Source organism: Catharus ustulatus, chromosome 20, assembly GCF_009819885.2.
Source record: "Catharus ustulatus isolate bCatUst1 chromosome 20, bCatUst1.pri.v2, whole genome shotgun sequence".
In the NCBI taxonomy this organism is placed as follows: Eukaryota; Metazoa; Chordata; class Aves; order Passeriformes; family Turdidae; genus Catharus; species Catharus ustulatus.
This window is the reverse complement of record NC_046240.1, coordinates 831,920-851,168: the sequence shown is the minus strand read 5'-3', so window position 1 is coordinate 851,168 and position 19,249 is coordinate 831,920. Positions and strand designations below refer to the sequence as shown.

Here is a 19,249-nt window from a genome sequence, read left to right as displayed (position 1 = left end):
ATTCTGCTGTCCCCTCTCCCACTGCCCTGGCTGTGCCCTGCAGTTCCCTCACTCAGCATTGCCCATTAGCAATCCTTTATTAGTCCCCCACCTTCACCTCTTCCTGCTGGGGAATAATTTGGGGTTTATGTGCAGTTTTTCTTGGGACTCGTCAAAGAATAATTACACCCCATTAACTCCCCTCTGTATCATTACTAATTCACACCTATAGAGTATTTTCCAAGCAGCTGATCTCGCTTGTCTCTTAATTGCTGGAGTCCATAAAGTCTGTTACACTGAAACTGTGTGAAGGATTTGCACCCTCTAAAACTTCTCCCTCCAGTGCAAAACATAACAGAGAATTGGAATGTGGCAGCTTTATCAGATCTTACTTCTTCCCTATTTAGGCAAATTATTTGCTTCTGGCTCTGTTGAAAACATCAAAATGTATATTAAGGTGTAAAAAATAGGAGACTAAAAGGGTGAGAAAGTCGTGGCTGTTCAGCCTGAAGAAGAAAAAGCTCCAGGGAGAGCTCAGAGCCCCTTCCAGAGCCTGAAGGGGCTCCAGGGGAGCTGGAGAGGGACTGGGGACAAGGCATGGAGGGACAGGACACAGGGAATGGCTCCCACTGCCAGGGGGCAGGGCTAGATGGGATCACAAATGGTTTCAGCTGAGCATAAGAGAAAAAAATACTGTTGGTGGCAACTCTTATTTCCCTGGAAAAAAAATCCTGGCCCCCTGGCAGAGGAACAGTTTCTGCACAGAAAACATGACACTATTTACAAAACACAGTGTCTAATATCCTTTTCCAGCTTGGAAAGAGGAGTTTATTTCAATACATCCTTTTTTAATTGCCATGAGCTGGACTTGTAAATACTGTAAGTGGTTGAGTAATAGTCATTAGTGAGCAGAGCAGAGGAAGGGACAGGTTTTCCACACTTGGAACCCTCTGCATTCCCTCTGCTTGGGCAGGGAGACAGCTCACAGCAGATACTGAACACAAATAAAAGCCTCTCAATTAAAAGAGCATTTAAGCCCAGGGGATGCCCATGGGTGTGATGCCAGTGCCCAGCACAGTGATCCCAGCTGGGTGAGGAGTTTGTTTATTGGGGGTGGATCCAGGATGTTCTAACTAAAACATTTCTTCCTTTCCTCTAAAAACTGGGAGAGAAAGGGGAGAGATCCTGCTGGGAAATGGGGACTTAAGGAGAAGGGAGGGGATCTCATTTTGTAGGATCTCATTTGTCATGAACTTGTGCAGGGATCCAGTGGGTTTTGGGGCAGGATGGGGCACACAGAGCCACAGGCAGAGGTGGGGCACTGCTGTGGGATTCTCTCCAGAGCTGGATGATCCCTGTTTCCCCAGGTCAGGTACATGCCTGAAAGCCTAGCTCTGCACAGAGTACTTTGTGTTGGAAACAATTTCCTGGTGCAGTTTGCATTTCCTCCAGAATAATCCTTTGCCCCAGTGGGATGGTACAGAGGGATTCTAGCAAAGCTCCACCAGTCTGGCTGTGAGTTAAACACATCCCTTGATGTTTCCATGGCACATGTTCAGGTAGGAAGATACCCCACAGGCACTGCTGGAAGATATTGAAAGGTCAGGAAGAGAAGGAACTGCTCAGCCAACATGGGGTTTGGGTCCAGGTCTCTGTTCAGCTCCCCAGAGTGCAGGGCCTGTCGGGGGTGAGCAGGGGGAATCCTTCCTAGCTGGGAAGAGGAGGAGGAATTTAATCACAGAAACCATCTGTAAATGCTGAAGGCAGCAGCCTAAACCTTGTTGTGTTCTGCAGGGATGCTGGTGGTGATCGTGCTGCTGCTCATCGCCATCGCTGTGGTCGCGCTCTGGCCGACGGGTTAGCCCCGATCCAGGGGAGCACCAGGGCTCTGGGGAGGGACCTGCTGTGTGCAGGGACCTTCTGTGCTGGGAATGAACTCACTCCATCCTTGGGAATGAACTCCACAGCTGGGAAGGAACTCCACAGCAGCAGGCTGAAGCAGTGTCCACCAGACATCTGCTCTCCTTGGAGCGCGGCTGAGGAACTCTGTGGGATCTGGAGGATTTCAGTGGGAAAAGAGGATTTTGTCCCACTCTCCCACCTCCCTCTGGCACTCAGGCAGCTGCAGCTGTAGGATGGACCCACCTCTCCTGCATCTACATCTGGGGACACGCTGGTGCTGCTGCCCTGCCCATCTCCCTGAGCTCAGACATCCCAGGGGCTTCAAACACCAAAATCCAGGAGTGCTTTGGAGAACTGCAATGTTCAATGTTCCCCTGCTTCAGGATGCCTCCTTCAGAGAGAAAATGCTCCGTGGTTTTCAAGGAATGACTTGACTAGTCTTGGGGAATGACTGCATCTGGATTCTCACAGGTTGGGAAGAGACAGCCCTGCAGGACCCCCATGGGCTGCACAGAATCACTGGTGACTGAGTCAGTGCTCAGCCCTTGGGGGGGAGGTATTGGTGGGTTTTTATCTCCAGGGATGGTTACTGATCTCCAGGGATGGAGTCATTGGTGAGTTACTGATCTCCAGGGATGGGAGTTAAACAGCAGCAGGACTCAGCCCAGCCTGTGAGAGTGGAGAGCTTTGCCCTTGTGTGCTCCCCAGGGGCTCTGCCAGCCTGGCTCGGGAGATGCACCAGAATTAACGTCCTCATGAGCTCTGTCTCTTCCTTTGACAGCTTCTCACACCCTTCTACAGCTGAGAGGAAAGATTACCTATTTCAAAACTAATGAAAAAGAAGTATTAAATGTTTGCTTCTGGCCAAAAGAATAATTATTTTGTTACACATGCCAGTTTGATTTCAGGATTAATAGAGCAAGCAATAAATACTGATCAAAGCTGATCCATTTATATACCGTTTCTCTGCCTGGGGTTTTACTGTTTCCTACTATCTTGTGTTGTCTGTGAATGATTTATCCAATGCTGCCATATCCTAAGAGCTGGTCTGGAAAAGGAAATAAGTGATTCTGTCATACTTTGTGTATATGATGACAGATCTGTGAGACTTGCAAGGGCTGCCCCTCACCTGCCCTGGTGCTGTCTCCTTTCCCAGCTCTCACCTGGCTGTGGCACTCACCTCCCTCTGCCCACACAGCACATCCAGCACTGCTCTGGGAGGTGGAACCAGGGTATCCTGGTACTGTGTTCCCTTTTGACTGGCACAAATCCCTTCTGCCCTTCTAGGCTCAGTTTCCCCAGCCTGGGACTTGGGCACTGCCCCCTTTGTTAAGGGTTTGGTGACTGCAGATCACCTCAGTTGTTTCCTTGCAGGGTGCAGGTGTTGGCTGGAGCTTGGACCCCATCGCTCCAGGCTCTGAGGATGAGAGCCAAGGAAGAAGATGGAGTTCTGCAGGAAGCAGAGGCAGGGAGCTCCTGAGTACCCCATGGGACACATGGAATACACAGAATCCCAGAATGGTTTGGAGGAGAAGGACTTTAAATCCCATCCAGTGCCACCCCTGCCATAGGCAGGGACACCTTCCACTGGCCCAGGTTGCTCCAAGCCCAGTCTAACCTTGAGCATTCCCAGGGATCCACAACTTCTCTTCTTCACCTGTTGTGGGTGGTGCTGTGTCCTACAGCTGTGGGAGCTGTCCCCTGGATCCAGAGAGCATTTCCCTGTCTTTGTGCTCCTGGGGAGGGCACTGGAGGGGGGAGAGGAGCATGGTGGAGAGAAAGGCCCAGAGCTCCAGCTGTGCCCCCTCCAGCTTCAGCCAGGGCTCTGTGTCTGTGCCCAGCCTTTCCCCAACACTCAGAGCTGGAGGAGACTGGAGGCTGGAGCTCCTCTGTGTGCTCTGCTGGAGAAAATCCTTACCAGTCTGTGCCTGGTCAGTTCTCCTGGGGAGATGCTTCACCTTGTGGCTGTCAGAGAGGGGAGGGGCAAACAGAGGTGGTTTCATGTCCTCTGCTCTCCAAGAGGACATGGCAGGGGGTTGATGAGTTAATTGTTGATGTCAGATTAGAAATGGAGCTTTAGGCAGGGCTGCTCCAGCTGGAAACAAGGAAAGGCTTTGGAGAGCAGTTCCAAATCTGGGCATTCCTGCAGCTCTGCAGTGGGAGTGACTCTGAATGCTCCTGGAGCTGGTCCTCAGCAGCAGCCTCCAAGCCCAGAGCAGGATTTCACTCCTGTGGATCTTCAGTGACAGAGAGCAACGTGGGGTTTGTTCAGCTGAGACCATGGGCCTGGGCTTCTAATTAAAACTGTCAGTTCTGGAGGGAATGATGGCTTTGTTTGAATTGCCAGGACACGCAGGATGGACGTGTAACTCATCCTGATCAGCGTTCCACAGGGATTTTGTTCTGGCCGAGGCTTTCAAAGGCACTTCTGACCCACTGGGTCCTCCAGCACATTTTTCCTGTGGGTGCCTGGGGAGGGTGGAAACACTAGGATTTGCTCGTTGTGCTGGCAAACAAAGACGTTCTCAGCCTTGCCCTTTAGGTAACATTTAATGTGTTGTGTGGGTGAGGAATTTTATTAAAAAGCAGCAGATTTGGCAGGGCTGTGCTGTGTGCAGGGAAGCTTTTCTGTCTCCCTGCCCCACTAAAGAAAAAGGAAGGTTAAAATACAAGAGATGCCGGGGTTTGGCTCTGAGCAGCAGTGGTGGAGAAGCCAAGCTGGAGTGGCTTCTCCAAGCAAAGATCTTCCTGGAATGTGCCCAGAGACATCCCAGCCTTTGCCTTCCCTGCCACCTCCTCCATCTCTCCCCTGGAGGATGTGCTCAGGAGTTCAGATGCTTCCAGCTGTAGTTTCATCAAAAGTCCCAGTGCTGAGGGCAGGTCTGGTGTGTGCTCCAGGCACCTGGATATCCCAGTGCCCTGGGAAAAATCCCCACCTCCTGCATGAGGACAGGGATCATCTTGGAAGGCTGCTGGGCATTTTCATATTCCCTGACTGCTGGTGTGAGCTTGGTGTGAGGATGGCTCCTCTCCCACACTGCCTGGTGGGACCAGGCTGGGAAAACCACTCCAGGCCCAGCCCTCCGTGGGAAAAGCCTCCTCCCCCTCTTTCCAGAGCCACCATGTCACCTTTGGACAAGTGGCCACCTGCAATCTGGGAAGCCCATTTGCCCCTCAGAGCAGAGGGCTGGCACTTGTGACCCATTTGTCTCTGCAATAAAGATCTGAGATTTCCGTTCCCCGGGATGTTTTTGGATTCATAAATTCCCAGCACTGCTGAAGGCTCAGGTCAGCTGGGCTGACCCCCAGCACTTGGCAGCACCTTTTGCCTGGATTTTTGTCACTGGAATTGTTCTGCTGCTTCAGTTCCCCTCACCTCCAGCTCCCCATGCTGTTGGTGCCACCAGCTCTTGCCTGGGCTTGGCTGATCCTGGGATGGAGCTGATGGAGCCCTGAGCCCTGCAGGGGATGGGCAGGAAGGGCCAGCACTGCTGAGCAGCCTCTGGGTGGGACAGAAATGGGTCTGGAGTGGGCTTGGCAGCTTTCCTGACTCCAGACTTTGGCTGTCCCCACACCTGTCCCCCAGCTCTGGGTGGGGACCCACAGGTTTTGGCTCTGTCCCACTGCAGGGCACAGCTGAGCCCCCAGGGGCTGGTGGGGACCTCTCATGCCACCCACCCACGGTGACCCTGCTGTGCCTGGGTGTGCTGGGTGGAGACAGGGCTGGGACTGCCAGTCAGAAACGTCTGTGCCACCTCAGCCCTGCCAAGGGGACCCTGGGAGTGAAGGGGACACCAGCATTTCCTTGCCCAGGTCCTTGTCCCACGGGCTTGCCGAGCAATGGGGTGGGAAGAAGCAGAAATTCCTGGAGATTTTTACAGTTTACAAGAGTTTATTCAACTGGTTTCTGACTTTAGTTCTACCAAGGGGGTGCTGAACAGTTACAAGCTCCTTCGGGTCAATTACAGCCAATCTAACGAACAAACAAACAGAAGGGGCAAAAAAAGGAAAAAAAAGAAACAACTGAGAAAAACAATAAGAAAATCCACAACTTTTTCACGTGTCATTAAATATATTCATATATAATAACCATAATATATTAGTATGCATTGTAAAGAAACATCGCCCAAAGCAGTCTGCCATGGTCATAACTAAACAACATTTACAGTTCAAGATATTAACAGAAATAATAATAATAAAAAAAATCAACAAAAAAAAAAACAACAACCCCAAAACGGACACAGGTTTGTGAGGGGATGAGGAGGGGGCGGGGAGGGGGCACGGACACGACGGAACGAACAGAAATGAGACCAAGCGACTTGTGTCGGGTGCTACGCTCAGTGATGATTGTTTTGGCATTGCAGCTGCTCTCCAAAGCCTCCAAAGGCACCACAGCCCCTTCCCAGCCACCCTGCTGTCCTCGGGGTCCCACTCCTGTCCCCAGGGGATGGGGGGCTGGGTTCTCTGCTGCTCAGAACGGGGCTGGTCCCCCAGAGCTGCCCCCGGTGTTGAGGGGACATCCTGTCCCTCTGGGTCACCAGGACAGGAGTCCTGGAGATGTCCTAGAGCAGGGCTGGCTGCAGGGAGGAGTTGCACCTCTGGGCCCTGAAATGGGGCTGCTGTGCCCTCCCAGCAGAGGCTGCTCCAGTTCCACCAGTTCCAGCAGCAGCTCCTGCAGGTCAGGGTTCGTGCATGAAGGGCACTGAGACCGTGGATGGAGTAAGGGGGTTTGCCTGCTCGGACTGGAAAGCACAAAACTGCAGCTGGGAGTGGGGGACAGGTCCTGGTGGGACAGGGCTGGGGACTTCCTTCCCTCCTGTGCCAGGATCTAGGCTGTGGTGCCAGCTCATTTCCTTCTGAGTCCCCAAGTTATCAGTGCCTGGAGGGGTCTGGCTGTGGAAGGAGGGGGTGGGAGGAGGGGGTGGGGGGGTCTCCTGCAGCCACCAGGACCAGTGGGAGCAGGGAAGGGGCTGGAGGGTGACCCTGGGGGGTTGGGGTGTGCAGGCTGTGCTGGGGAGGGCAGCTGTGCTTGACAAGGCTGGAAACTGGGAGTGAGCATGGGGCGTCCATGTGTGCCATGGGCAGTCCCCCTGTCCCCTGGCCTTTCCTTCCTGCTCTCCATGTGGAGAACTGGCTTTGGGTTGGATTCTGGTACTTTTAGGCACCGATTGAAGGCTGGGACATCCCAGCTACCTGGGGATGCGCTGTCCCCAGCTTTGGGGTTCCCTGGCAGCAGCTGATGGTGGCTGCAGGAGAGCATCCAAGCCCCGTTTTGGGGCTTTCAGCCTCCATTTAGTCACTTGAGGTCACATTTTATCCTTCAGAACCTGGTGGCTTCACTTCCCTTGGCTGCAAAACTGTCGGCTCTCCTTGAGCTCCGAGATAAGGAAAACCAAGTCCAGTTTGAGAAGGGGGAGAAAACACAGACTGGGAGTGGGGGGGGTGGGGAGGGGAGTTTCTTGATGTCCAGAGTGGGATTTTTTTCCTAATACCCAGATTAATTTTGGGGGCCTTGTGGTGGCAGGGGAGGCTCAGCAGAGCTGGGTCCCTCTGGGTGGTGTCTCCAGCAGCCCTGGGAGCCTCCTCTTTGCACCTATTTACATGGCTGCCCTGCTTTATGGTGGTTTATGTCATTATATAAATATTGTCAATTGCTATAAAACAAGGCAAAAGCACTGGAAAATGTCATAAAAGAGATGTTTCCAAGTTTCCTAAAAGGAAAAATATCAGGGAGGTTTTGCTTTTCATAGCGACTAATGTTTGCTTCTCCCCCAGGTACCATCCTGTCCTCCTTGCCTTCTGCCCCAGCTATTCCCAGTCTCCAAGGCTGAGCAGAATTGGAATTCCCCATTCCCCATGGGCTGGTGTGGCAGGGGAGCAGCCTGGCATGGGGGTGACAACTCCTGAGCCAATTCTGCCAGCTGGGTACCCCAGGGGAAGATGCTCCAGTCTGAGGTGAAGCAGCCTCCACTGTGCTCAGTGCATTCATGGCTGGAAATTGGGAATTTTAAATTGGCTGTTTGTCACCCAGCAGAAGGAGAGCTCCAGGTGGGTCACCCCTTGCTCCTGGCTGAGACCTCTTCCCTGGGCCCTGCCCTGTGTGGGCTCTATCCTGGCCAAGCCTCAGAGCTCTCTGCACTGGCCCCACTGCCCTTGGGGACACTCCTGGCACCCTCTGCTCCTCACTGTGTCTCCAAGAACTTTTATAGGGACGTGAGGGGGCTGCAGCTCCAGAGGAAGTGAAGGCAGAGCTGCTGTGGGTTTGGGAGAGCTGCCTGAGTGGAAGTGAAACCAGTGACCAGCAAGGACCTTGGTGTCCCCTGCAGGGATTTTCTACCATCTGAGGGTTCCTGGTATGCTGACAGCAGCACAGGGGACTGAGCCCATGGAGGAGGTTCAGGGGTGGCCACAGTGGAGATTCAGGGACTGAGACTGGCAGGATCTTCCAGGGCACTTTATGGGAACTGGATGCCAACTCATTTTTTGTCAAATCTGGGTGTTTCCTTGGGGATCCTGGTTATTGACTCCTTCCTGTAAATGGGTAGCTGGAGGGGGACAGAGCACCCTATGGACTCGCCCTCGTTCAGTGTGGTGGGGGCAGCATCCTCAGCATCAGGAGCTGAGCCATTCCCAGAGTTATGCACAGCAGAAAGTCACCCACCAACATTGTCCCCTTTTGGCTGTGCCTGAAATGGACCCAGAGCATCATCACAGCCGGAGAGCTCGGCTGCCCCAGGCACCATCAGTGGGTGGTGGCCACGGCTGTTGGATACCAAAGCTCTCCAAGACCCCGTCCGCCGATCCTCGGATTCGTCCTCAGCAAAAGTCTCGGTTTAGTTTCCTCTACAAGAACTGTCTCAGTCAGCCTAAGTCACAAATACGGATTTTGGGGATGGGGAGTTAATTTCCAGCAGTGCTGTTGATTAGTTTCTTACAGGGTGGTTGTGCCCATGCCGTGCTTTGGAGGCAGCAGATGTTGGCAGCTGGAAGGCAGTTCGGTGTCTCTCAGTTCTTCAGCAATGGGGCAGGAGGGAGCTGGGGGGCCCCAGGTGCCACATGCCCACACCCCACTCGTGGGATCTGTCTGTGTGTGCCATCAGGTTTTGTTTGGTCCTGTTGGGTTTTGTTGGGTTTTTTTGGGTTCTGTTGGTTTCTGTTGGGTCCTGTTGGGTTCTGTTGGGTTTTCTGGGTCTTGTTGGGTTTTCTTGGGTCCTGTTGGGTTCTGTTGGGTTTTTTGGGTCCTGTTGGATTTTGTTGAGCTTTGTTGTGTTTCTGTTGGGTTCTGTTAGTTTCTGTTGGGTCCTATTGGGTTCTGTTGGGTTCTCTTGGGTTCTGTTGGGTTTTGTCTTCCCTGGAATACGAGGTGCAAGCCCAGCACCCCCCAGCTGTGGTCTCTGTCCCCCTGTCCCCCCCAGCCCGCCCTGGCAGCCGGTCCCTGCCCGCCCCAGCTCTACACAAAGCAGCATGCACAGTCAGTCTCTCCCTCTCCTCCTCCTTTAGGCTTTCTTACACTTCCCCTTCTTCTCCCGCTGCTGGAACTTCCGGAGCCGCCGGGCCCACGTGTCCCGCCACTGGATCACCAGGCTGGTTTTGTCCGCAATGATGCCGCTCTGGTCAGGAGAGTCCTCGTTGTTGCCCAGCAGCAAATACTTCTTCATGGGCTTGATTTTGGGGCACTTGCAGGCTATGTCCTTGGAGTGGATCCACAGGGTCTGGTCTCCGCGCCGGATCCGGTTGCTGCCTTGTTTGTAGACGGAGATGATGTTCACTGTGAACTTCCACCAGTCCGCATTTTTTTCTGCTTTCAGGATGTGGATCTGGACAGCTGGAAAAAACAATACACAGGCAAGAGAGGAAAAGGTGTTACTGTTTGGGCTGGTGAGAAGAAAATGAACATCAAGCCTTACCTAATGTGTTGTGTGAGGAAGAGGCATTTTGCCACAGCCAAGGGTTGTGGATGCCCCAGAATTCTGGCTCCAGGCCACCCCCCAAGAACAGGAGTAGCCAGTGCTGCACCTGAGGGTCTCAGCAAAACTTCCAAGACCACTACAGGCTGGGGAGATGCTCTCCAGCATCTGGCAGTCACTGAAACATTTCTGCATGTGCTGAATGGCAGCACAGGGCTCCAAGGACAGTTCCTGTTGTCCTGGCCAAGGACTGGGACAGCACCAGCACCCACAGCAAGACTGAGGTGGGAGAACAACCATGATCCCTGCACAAGGTGATGATGCTGACAACGATGATTATGATGTTTTCCAAGCCCATGGCTGAGGCTGTGTAACCTCCTCTGTATCCATGGCCTGAGGAAACCTCAGCCCTTGCTCTTTCCTGGGATTGGATTAAAAATCAGCTTCCAGGAAAATACTTTCCCCAGGCAGGGCCTGCCCAACCCTCCTGGGTTTGTTTGGCAGCTGTGGGATGAGGAATCCCCACCAGCAGACAGGAGGAAATCCCAGGTGAGGATGGTCTGGCTCGGAGAGCAGGCAGGGGCCAGGCTCTGCACAGGCTGGTGCAGCACAATCACAAAGAGCTTTTTTAGCCAAATCATTGAGCTTTTCCCTTTTTCCCCACTCTTCTCTCCATGCCCTGGGAGATACAAACCCCTGGCCATTCACCTGCCTGTCTCAGCTGCTTGGCTGAGCCCCAGTGGGGCCAATCCTGTTTGTATAAATTAACAGAGGGAGAAGAAACTCCCAGAGACCTCAGGGAAAGCTCTGCCATTTGCCTTGTTTTCCCCTCTGGGCTGGTAGTGGAGGAGAATCCCCCTGTCTCTAAAGCCAAATGATTCCAGGCTCTGGGAGGAAGCAGAGCTCTGCAGCCCAGCACCGCTTTTTAACACATTGCAAAATATATGGGGTATTTTTTTCAGAGCATGTCATGGAGGCCAGATGCTTTCATTAAATAAAAAAAAAGGAAAAAAAACAACCCTAAGCTCTGACCATGTATTTCCCTGTCTGGTGTGAAGGTAACAAAATGTGAAGAGTAGCCAATTTTTATTTTTTTTGAAACAAATCTTTCCAAAAAGGCTTAAACCTTTGACCTGCCTGGGTCCACACTGACAAAATGGAGAAAATGAATGAAAAGGAACTGGAGAGAGGTGGTTACAGGAAACTCTGCTCTAAAATACACAGTCTGTAATTTTCTTTTTATGTCAAGGCCCCCGTCTCTTATTTTTTTCCCTTTTTATTAATGAAGTGGAAGGAGTGAAAACTTTGAGGAAGGCTTGGCTGGCGCAACCACAGCTGCCTGCCTTGACAGCCAGATTTCTGCCCATAGCTTCACATCCAGGATGCTCAGCTCCTCCTGACCCGCTTTGTGGAGCCCAGCTTTAGTGGTGTTTGCCTGGGTATTTCAGTGGTGGGCTGGGAGCAGCACCTCCTGCATCTCCCAGGGGACACAGGACATAGAGAGAGGCATTTTTTTGGAAGCACCTAAGCTGGCTCCCCTGGAGAAATGGCCAGGGATTTAATCCCCTCTCATGAAGGAGATTTCAGTCCCTTCCTGATTTGGGGCTCTGGCTCGGCTGTGCCCCCGTAGTCCAAAGCTGGCTTTGGGGTTTGGTGTCATCCTTCACCTGCCCTCACCTGGGACAAAGCCTGGCTTTGTGCTGAACTGCTCTCACTTGGCTGATGTTCCCACTGATCCCCTGCACTCAGGACTGCCCCTTCTCTGCATCCTTGGAAAAACATCCCTGGCAAAAGCCCTGGGGCAGCAGATAGAAGGGGATGATGGTTCCTCCTGGGGGTGGTGCTCCCCTTGCTGTGGTCCCCTGGGAACAGGTGGTGTCCTGGAGCAGAAAAAAATCAAAGGAGCTGCAGCTTCCACAGCTCCTGCTGGGGCTGGTGACACTGGTTTCAGTGGGGATGGCCTCTGCTCCAGACTGGTGACACTGGTTTCAGTGGGGATGGCCTCTGCTCCAGACTGGTGACACTGGTTTCAGTGGGGATGGCCTCTGCTCCAGACTGGTTTCAATGAAGAGGGGATCCAGCCCAGCTCCTGATCCCTCTGCTGCCTTGGGGCTGCTCCTCCCTGACCTTTGTGCCAACCCCTGGGGGAAATCTGGGGTTGCTGCACCCCAGGCACTCCCAGAGATCCAGAGATTTTTCTCCAGGTTCACTTCCCTGCAGCCTGCTCTGCTCCCAAGGGAGCTCTCAGGCAATAGAGGGGCCTGGGGAGCTGAGGGACAGCTGGGGGACATCTGGTGAGGACAGGGGCTGCCCCATGAACCACATCCCAGCTGACACTGATACTCCTGCACCACAAACCCCACCTGGATGGAGCCTTCCAGCTCTCACCACATGATGGTTCTTTGGCAGCAGAAGGTGACTGAGTGTCCCTGGTCCCCTCCTGCATCCCCAGAGCTCAGGGATGCTCCCAGCTTCTTGAGGCCCAGCTGGGAGCCTCTAGCCACAGGAAAGCCTCAAAGGCTGAAAGCTGGAGATGAAAGCCCAGGCATGGATGGTTTAATGTCAAGAAAAACAAAACCCAGCCCAAAGCCTCAAAACAATATTTGAGGGCAGCTGCTGAAGGCTGAAAGAAGCACCCTGCAGCATTCAGAGATTGTGAGTCAGGGCCCCAAAACTCCCGAGGCTGTCATGAAAAGAGGGAAAAACCTAATTATTTAATTAATTTTTTAATTTACATTTGGGTTTTGTGATAAATCTCCTGAGTTAAACCTGCTGACTCAGGGCTGGGCTGCAGGGCCAAATCTGCATCCTATTGTGGGATCCTGGAATATCACATATCCCATGTACAGAGCTATCTGTGTGCGTTGGAAATTTGGGGACCATTGCTGTGCTGGCCCCTGGGAAAGATCCCAAGGGGTGTCAGTGGGAACAGAGCACTTTGAGGGTGTTTAATATGGCCAGGTGGAAGGGGGTGCTGGGGACAGCAGTGGCAGGCACAGATGTCCCAGTCCAAGGCAGGGCTCTCCAAAGGCTTGGCTCCCCTCTCACTGCACAAGTGGAATGGAGTCCATGTGGATTTTATTCCAACCAGCAGCAAAAGGTGACCCCGACACCATCTGGGTTTGGGAATGTAAAGGGCTGGCTCCTCGCTGGAGCAAAGTGTTAAAATGTGGGATTTTTTTCCCCTTTTTTTCAGTTTTTAATTTATTCGGCGGCGGCTTTGCCTCGCTCTGGTTGCCAGTTTCCTACTGGTTTAATATTGGAGATTTATGATCCCTAATCCCTGGGTGTGCCCTGGTGCTGGGGGACCCCTCACTGCCCCGGCTCTCTCCCTCAGCACGTGGCTCCAGCAGGGATTGCTCAGCTCCAGCGATGGGATTTCTCCACCTTCCAAGCAGTGGAAGGGGCTGTGAGTGCCAGGGTTGGTGCTTCCCCCCTGCCTTGGGTTTTGTGAGGGATTCAGGTTTTTTCTCCCCCCTCCCTCTTTTCAAGCTGCCTTTTGAAAACACATTTTGCTTTTTTCCAGCAGCCCCTGCCAAGCTCCTCTCGACAAAGGGAGTGACTAAGAGAAGGCTCTGCTGAAGGAAGGATTTTTTTTACTTTTTTTTTTCCAAGAAAGGGCAAAGTGAGCAGATGATCTCACCTTTCTGATGAGGACTCTGTTCCTCAGCCCTATTCCCTCCCCAGTGCTGGGATGGGGATCCATGGCCAGCATGAGGGACCACAGTGCTGGTAAAAAATATTCCAGCATCATGCGTGGAGAATCGGGCCCTGCTGCAGCACAGGCAGCTCAGCATCGGGGCAAAATGGAGATTTAAAAGCTCCAGGTTTCTTTCACCACAGTCACACCCCACAGAGAGAGGAAAATTCCTCAAAATCGTGTGCCTGAGGGAGTAAAGGATGTTCACACCTCACCTGGATCAGCATCACCTGCTCTCTTCAAATAATGCCCTCTCCTTTTGGGAATGCCCACCCTCAGTGGGGTCAGCTGGAATCCCTTGTGCTTCCCCGGGATTTAACTGCCCCCACCCCAGCAAACCCCTCCAGCTTTTCTGGGAGCTGAGTGGCCCTGTGCTCCCCCACACAGCCAAAATAAACCCAGAAAAAGCTTTTCTGCCTCTCCCCACCTCCTGTGACCTCCCGGCTTGCCCTCCCCACCTCCTGTTTCACTCCAAATATTTGCACCCAAACCCATCTCACGGGGAAAAAGTCCAAATTAAAACAAAAAAGAAAAAAGAAAAAAACCACAAACTCGACAAAAACAAACAGATACGAAAAATAAATAAGGGAAAATATCCCCTTTGAAAGGCTGAATGAAGCGGGGAGCTAAAAAGCCCCATTGAGGAGCACGGGTGGATGATAGCTCCGATTGAGGCCGCGGGAGAAGGAGCTCTGTTCAAGCTAATTAGGGCCTTTTAGGACATTCAGCTCAGCGATGCCAGCAGAACGGTGAGGAAAAGAGCCTCCTAATTGGCTTCCTGCTGGGGTGTCAGTCCCAAAGTCTTTATTATCCCTCCCTGCACCTTTTCAACTCTTTCTTCCCTCCCTGGCCCCGCTGAAAGCCTGGGCTGCCCCGGCATCGCTCACCCCGCTGCCTCACCGCCATGGTTTGTCCTCAAAAAAGCAAATCTGTCGTGGCTGTGGGGCTGCTTGGGGCCGTGGGGCTGTGAGAGACCCTTCCATGGCCAGGAGGGTCGGGTGGGAGCACCCCTGTGCCAGCTCTGGGACAGTGTCCCCTACACCTGAGGCAGCCCCAGCAAGCGGCTCTGGCTCCCTCATGAAACTGCAGAAGTGATGCTGAGAGAGAAAAGAGTAGAAAAGCTCTTTGCAACTCTTCCCTACTCATTGCTCCAGGGGGACCTCCTGCCTGAGACACCTCCTGAGTCACCCACACCTCGGCAGGGTCTGCTGGAACCCACAGGGCAGCCCTAAACAGAACTGAGTGTGAGCTGTCACCCAAACCTCCAACAGAACCCAGTGTGTCACCCAAACCTCCAACAGAACCCAGTGTGTCACCCACACCTCCAACAGAACTGATTGTGTCACCCAAACCTCCAACAGAACCCAGTGTGTCACCCACACCTCCAACAGAACTGATTGTGTCACCCAAACCTCCAACAGAACCCAGTGTGTCACCCAAACCTCCAACAGAACTGATTGTGTCACCCAAACCTCCAATAGAACCCAGTGTGTCACCCACACCTCCAACAGAACCCAGTGTGTCACCCACACCTCCAATAGAACCCAGTGTGTCACCCACACCTCCAACAGAACCCAGTGTGTCACCCACACCTCCAATAGAACCCAGTGTGTCACCCACACCTCCAACAGAACCCAGTGTGTGCGGCATCCAGGTGACAGGGAACTGCTTGCTGCTCATCTCCACAGCAAAAAGTATTTTAAATATTTTAAAATATTTAAAAGGCGTGGCACGTAACAGCACAGTGAGAGGAGAGGGGACATGGTGCTATAACCTAGAAGCCACTGTAAAACACTTGGAAAACAGGAGTCTCCTGCAGAACAGTCCCAAAGCAGGGTGCACAGTGTGCTCATCCCAGTTTCCCAAGGGACACGCGGCATCACTGCTCCACCAAGCATCGCTGTCCAGGGCTGCCTCTCCAAACCTGGCCAAAACCATTCCCAAAAGTGCACACACCCCAGGCTGGGTGGCCCTGGGGACACCCCCGCGGGGATGCTCCTGCCCCGCATCCCTTTGGCGGCGCTCATCCCTGCAGAGGGGACACTCACCATAGTCTTTCTTACAGTACTTCTTCATGTTGATCTTCAGCTTCCCCTTGGAGGCCTTGCAGTACGAGTCGCAATCTGCACGGAGAGAGGGGGAGGGCAAGAAAACATTAACAAAACAAATTAGTCTTAAAACGAAGAAAGCGCTGGGGGAAGGGGGACGGCTCAAAGCTGCAGCCTGCCATGAATAAGCAGCGTGCCTGTGATATCCATCTGCCAGGCCCCGATTGGGTCGGCCCAGGGGGCATTGAGAAAACCCTTCCTTTCTAAAGAAAGCTGCTCACAAAGGAGCCTGTCCTCCCTCCGCCTCCCCCGGCCGGCTTCCCCGGCCGCCTCTGTCTTCCTGGGAGACCCCGGGGGCCTCCCTTATTGTGCCACCCAGAGCTTTTGAGAGCCACACAAATTCCCCCTGTTCTGCAGCTCCCAACTGGAGCCTGCCCGGAGCCCACAGAGGCCCCATTGTCACCCCTAACCCGGGCCGGTGTCAGCCTTTGGCATTCATTGCCGAGAGATTCGGGCTGGGGTCACCCTGCCACAATGCGGGTCAGAGAGGAAATTAGCAGCCCATGAAGCATTAGCAAAGCCTTTGGTGTCCACTCTACTGAAGTGTGCAAATAAAATACCCCAGTAGGAACATTTCATTTCTAATGGGCCCCCACTGCTGGGACACGCTGGCCTGGCCCAGGCGGCTGGCGGGAGCCTGGCACGGCCCTCTGGCACTGCTACTGCTGCTGGCCATGGGCCACAGGCCACGGGCACAGCCCTGGAGCCCACAGGGACACGGAGCCCTGCCCTGGGAGCTGCTGGTCCTGCAGTGGGTGGGCAGTGCCCTCCAGCCACCATGGGAATGTCCCCACAGCACCACGGCCATGCTGGGAGAGGAGGAGAGGGGGCATCCTGTGCCTGCTGCCAGGACTGGGGTGGGCTCATGGACCTGCATCCACAGCTCCTCAGCACCCAGAGGTGCCAGAGAGGCCCCCAGCAGCACAGAATGCCTCATTCAGGGAGAAAGGACACATCTGTCTGCAGCAGGAGGCCTCGGTACAGTGACAGCCCTTGGAGGCCTCCATCACTCCCAGCACTGTCCTTCCCCAGCCACTGCTGGAGTACAGGTGTGGATCTGCTGAAGGGCCCCAGCAGGGCCCCAGAGGAGTTTCTGGGAAGGTGGCAATGCTGCTGGCATCCCATGGCCAGCTCACACTGGGTGACACATATGGCAGGACCATGGGGAACCCCCTCAGTACCAACCCCTGAGACCTACATGTGCCCCAGCCCCTCCTAAATGTGGCCATGCAGAGTCCCCACCTCAGCCCCCATGGCTCCCTGCTGCTCCCACTCCTCATGAGAGACCCTCAGGACAACCAGGCTTCCTGCTCTTCCAGCCTGGCCAACCTCAAACCTGCGATCTTCCTCCTGCAAGAGCCCCAGCTGAGATCTGTGCCCAGCTACAACCTAGCCAAGGCCCCTCCAAACCCTGACTGAGGACTTCCAGCCACGGATGCCTCCCATTTGTTTTTCTCATCTAACATTTCTGAGCATCAGTAAAACTTGAAATGCACTGAGGAAGGAGTGGATATTCCATCAGAACTGCAGCTGAGTGGATGGAGATTCACTAGCAAAGCCCCAGCCATGCCCATGTGGCAAGATGCCACCATGCCGTGGGAGGTGGCTGCCTGGTGTCACCGAGCTTAGGGATCAGAACCATTCCTGATCCAATGCACTGGGAAGATGTTCCTAGCCATAAACATTGAAGGAAAAGTCTCTAAGGGGACTGAACATCTGTGCAGTCACCCAGGGAAACTTCTCCTGAGCTTTTTGGGGGAGCAGGGAGTGCCAAGGGACAGACATTCTGGCACCACTCTGCTCAGCCCAGGCTGCTGATGTCCTCATGACACCAGTGTGGCTGTGACAGTTGCTGATGGTTCTCCCTGGCACAGAAATCCTGGAGCTCTGTGGGTGTTCACTGCTGCTGTCACACCTCAGCCCCTGGGCAGAACAAGAGGTGACACAGGGACAGGTGGGCAGGGAAGAGCAGAGCAGGGACAAGCCTGGAAGCTCTGGCTGTACATCCCTCCTGCCCTGGCCAAATCCAGGACACGCTGGCCAGCAGCTGGCCCTGAGCAGCAGGGGTGGGCAACAGCTCCCACCTGCACATTCATGGCTCAGGCTCACAAGGCAGCCACGCTGGCAGAGCACACCTGCAGCAGATCCTTCTGCAGCCCCGCTGCTGCTGGGATCCAGTCCAAGAAACAGCAATCAGAAACATCACTGCTCTAGACTCCAGTCCAGAACCCTCTCAAAAGCAACCCCAAATCACCTCAGCAACCTCTCCCCACAGAAACATCCCTGAGCGCAGCTGAGCTCCCATCCCTGCACTACTGCCACTGTAATTCCATTCTACCTGAGCTTACAGACCCGCTGGGAATCCATCTCAGGGCTGTTTGCCAGCCAGAGAGGCTGTGGGGTGGTGGCACAGCACTTGGCTGCCCCCACACCCTGCAGGACAGCACCCCATGCCCACAGCACCCACAGCCCCTACTTCTCCCAGGGTGACAACCTGGGGCTCAAGACACCCAATCCAGGCACGGCTGACCCTGCTTTGCCTAAGCACAATCCTGCCCTGTCCTTCTCTGCATTCTCCAGCCCCATAAGCTGTGCCAAAGCCTCAGCTGGTTTGAATTGAACCGGCATGGCCAGAGCCAGCTGGTGTAAATCACTGGGAATCACCAGATTCCAGTGCTGGCTTCCGTGGTTGGGGGATTTGCTCCGGTTCATTCCCTTTGTCTCTTTTGTGGAGAGCTCCTCTGCCTCCTGGGTGACTTGGAGATCCCTCTGGAGCCTCTTTGGGAGGGCAGATGGGATTTCTGCGAGCCAAGCACTGAAGTCTGTGTGTGTGGGGTGGTGCTGCAAGGCCCCTCTGCCTTCAGGACAGTGCCTGGAGGGGATGCTGCAGGGACAGACCCTGCTCTCCTCACCAAATGACTCCTCAGCAGTCTGGGCTCTGGGGAAGCTTTGCTGCTCCTTGCTGCAAAGGGATGGTGGAGCTGGGGAAGGGATGGGAGGAAGGATCAGCCCGTGGGAAGGGGAGGAGAGGGTGGGTGTGGAGCTCAGTGACCCACTGGTGTGCACAGGAAACACAAATGATGTGAGACTCTTGCAACATTTGTCCCCAAATGTTTATGGGACAAACCTCTGGAGTCCCAAGACTTGTGCTGCCTGGCTGTGCCAGCAACTCCTTGTCCTGCAGGTCCTCCTCGCCCCTTCCCATGAGGCTGCAGAGCATCAGGCTAGGATAACCTGCTCGTGGGAGGTGCTGCCAGAGCCCAGCCACAAACCAGGCTGAGAATGAGCAGAACTGCCTGGAGGAGACCCTTTGGTACCCGCGGCAGTGGGGGTCAGCATCCAGCTCCTGTCCTGCAGGAGTGATGAGGGGGCACCAGGACGGGCTCAGCCCCAGCTCCCTGTCCCCCTGTGCTGCACAAGTGTCCCCTGCTCACCCTGCTGCTGTCCTGCTGCAGACCCGGGCCCTCCTGAGCCCCCCTCAGCCCGTGTCCAACCCAACCACCCTTCTGAAGCACCCCTGGCTACAAACCCGCGGTGATATCCAAGCCCCCCGCTCCTGGCCCTTTCCTCCCCGAGTTTGCTCAGCTGCACAAATATTCCAGTGCAAATCCCTGTTCCAGAGCCACGAGCCCAAAGCACATCAGCCCTTGGTG

At 54.2% G+C, this 19,249-nt stretch overlaps 2 protein-coding genes across 3 annotated transcripts in view; one reads left to right on the top strand and one right to left on the bottom strand.

Moving 5' to 3' along the window:
- The window catches only part of STX8 (syntaxin 8), an 87,671-nt gene extending 84,827 nt beyond the window's left edge, over positions 1-2,844 (top strand). For both annotated transcript variants that reach the window (XM_033076731.1, XM_033076730.1), the window contains one exon: positions 1,774-2,844. In XM_033076731.1, the coding sequence (XP_032932622.1) occupies positions 1,774-1,841 (68 nt within the window). In that variant the 3' untranslated portion in view covers positions 1,842-2,844. The remainder of the gene's footprint in view (positions 1-1,773) is intronic.
- Positions 2,845-5,751: 2,907 nt separating this feature from the next.
- NTN1 (netrin 1) overlaps positions 5,752-19,249 on the bottom strand; it is an 87,352-nt gene continuing 73,854 nt past the window's right edge. The window contains exons 5-6 of the mRNA XM_033077119.1: positions 15,537-15,611; positions 5,752-9,706 (exon numbers count right to left, since the gene is read on the bottom strand). Coding sequence (XP_032933010.1) covers positions 9,378-9,706; positions 15,537-15,611 — 404 coding nt within the window. The 3' untranslated portion in view covers positions 5,752-9,377. The remainder of the gene's footprint in view (positions 9,707-15,536; positions 15,612-19,249) is intronic.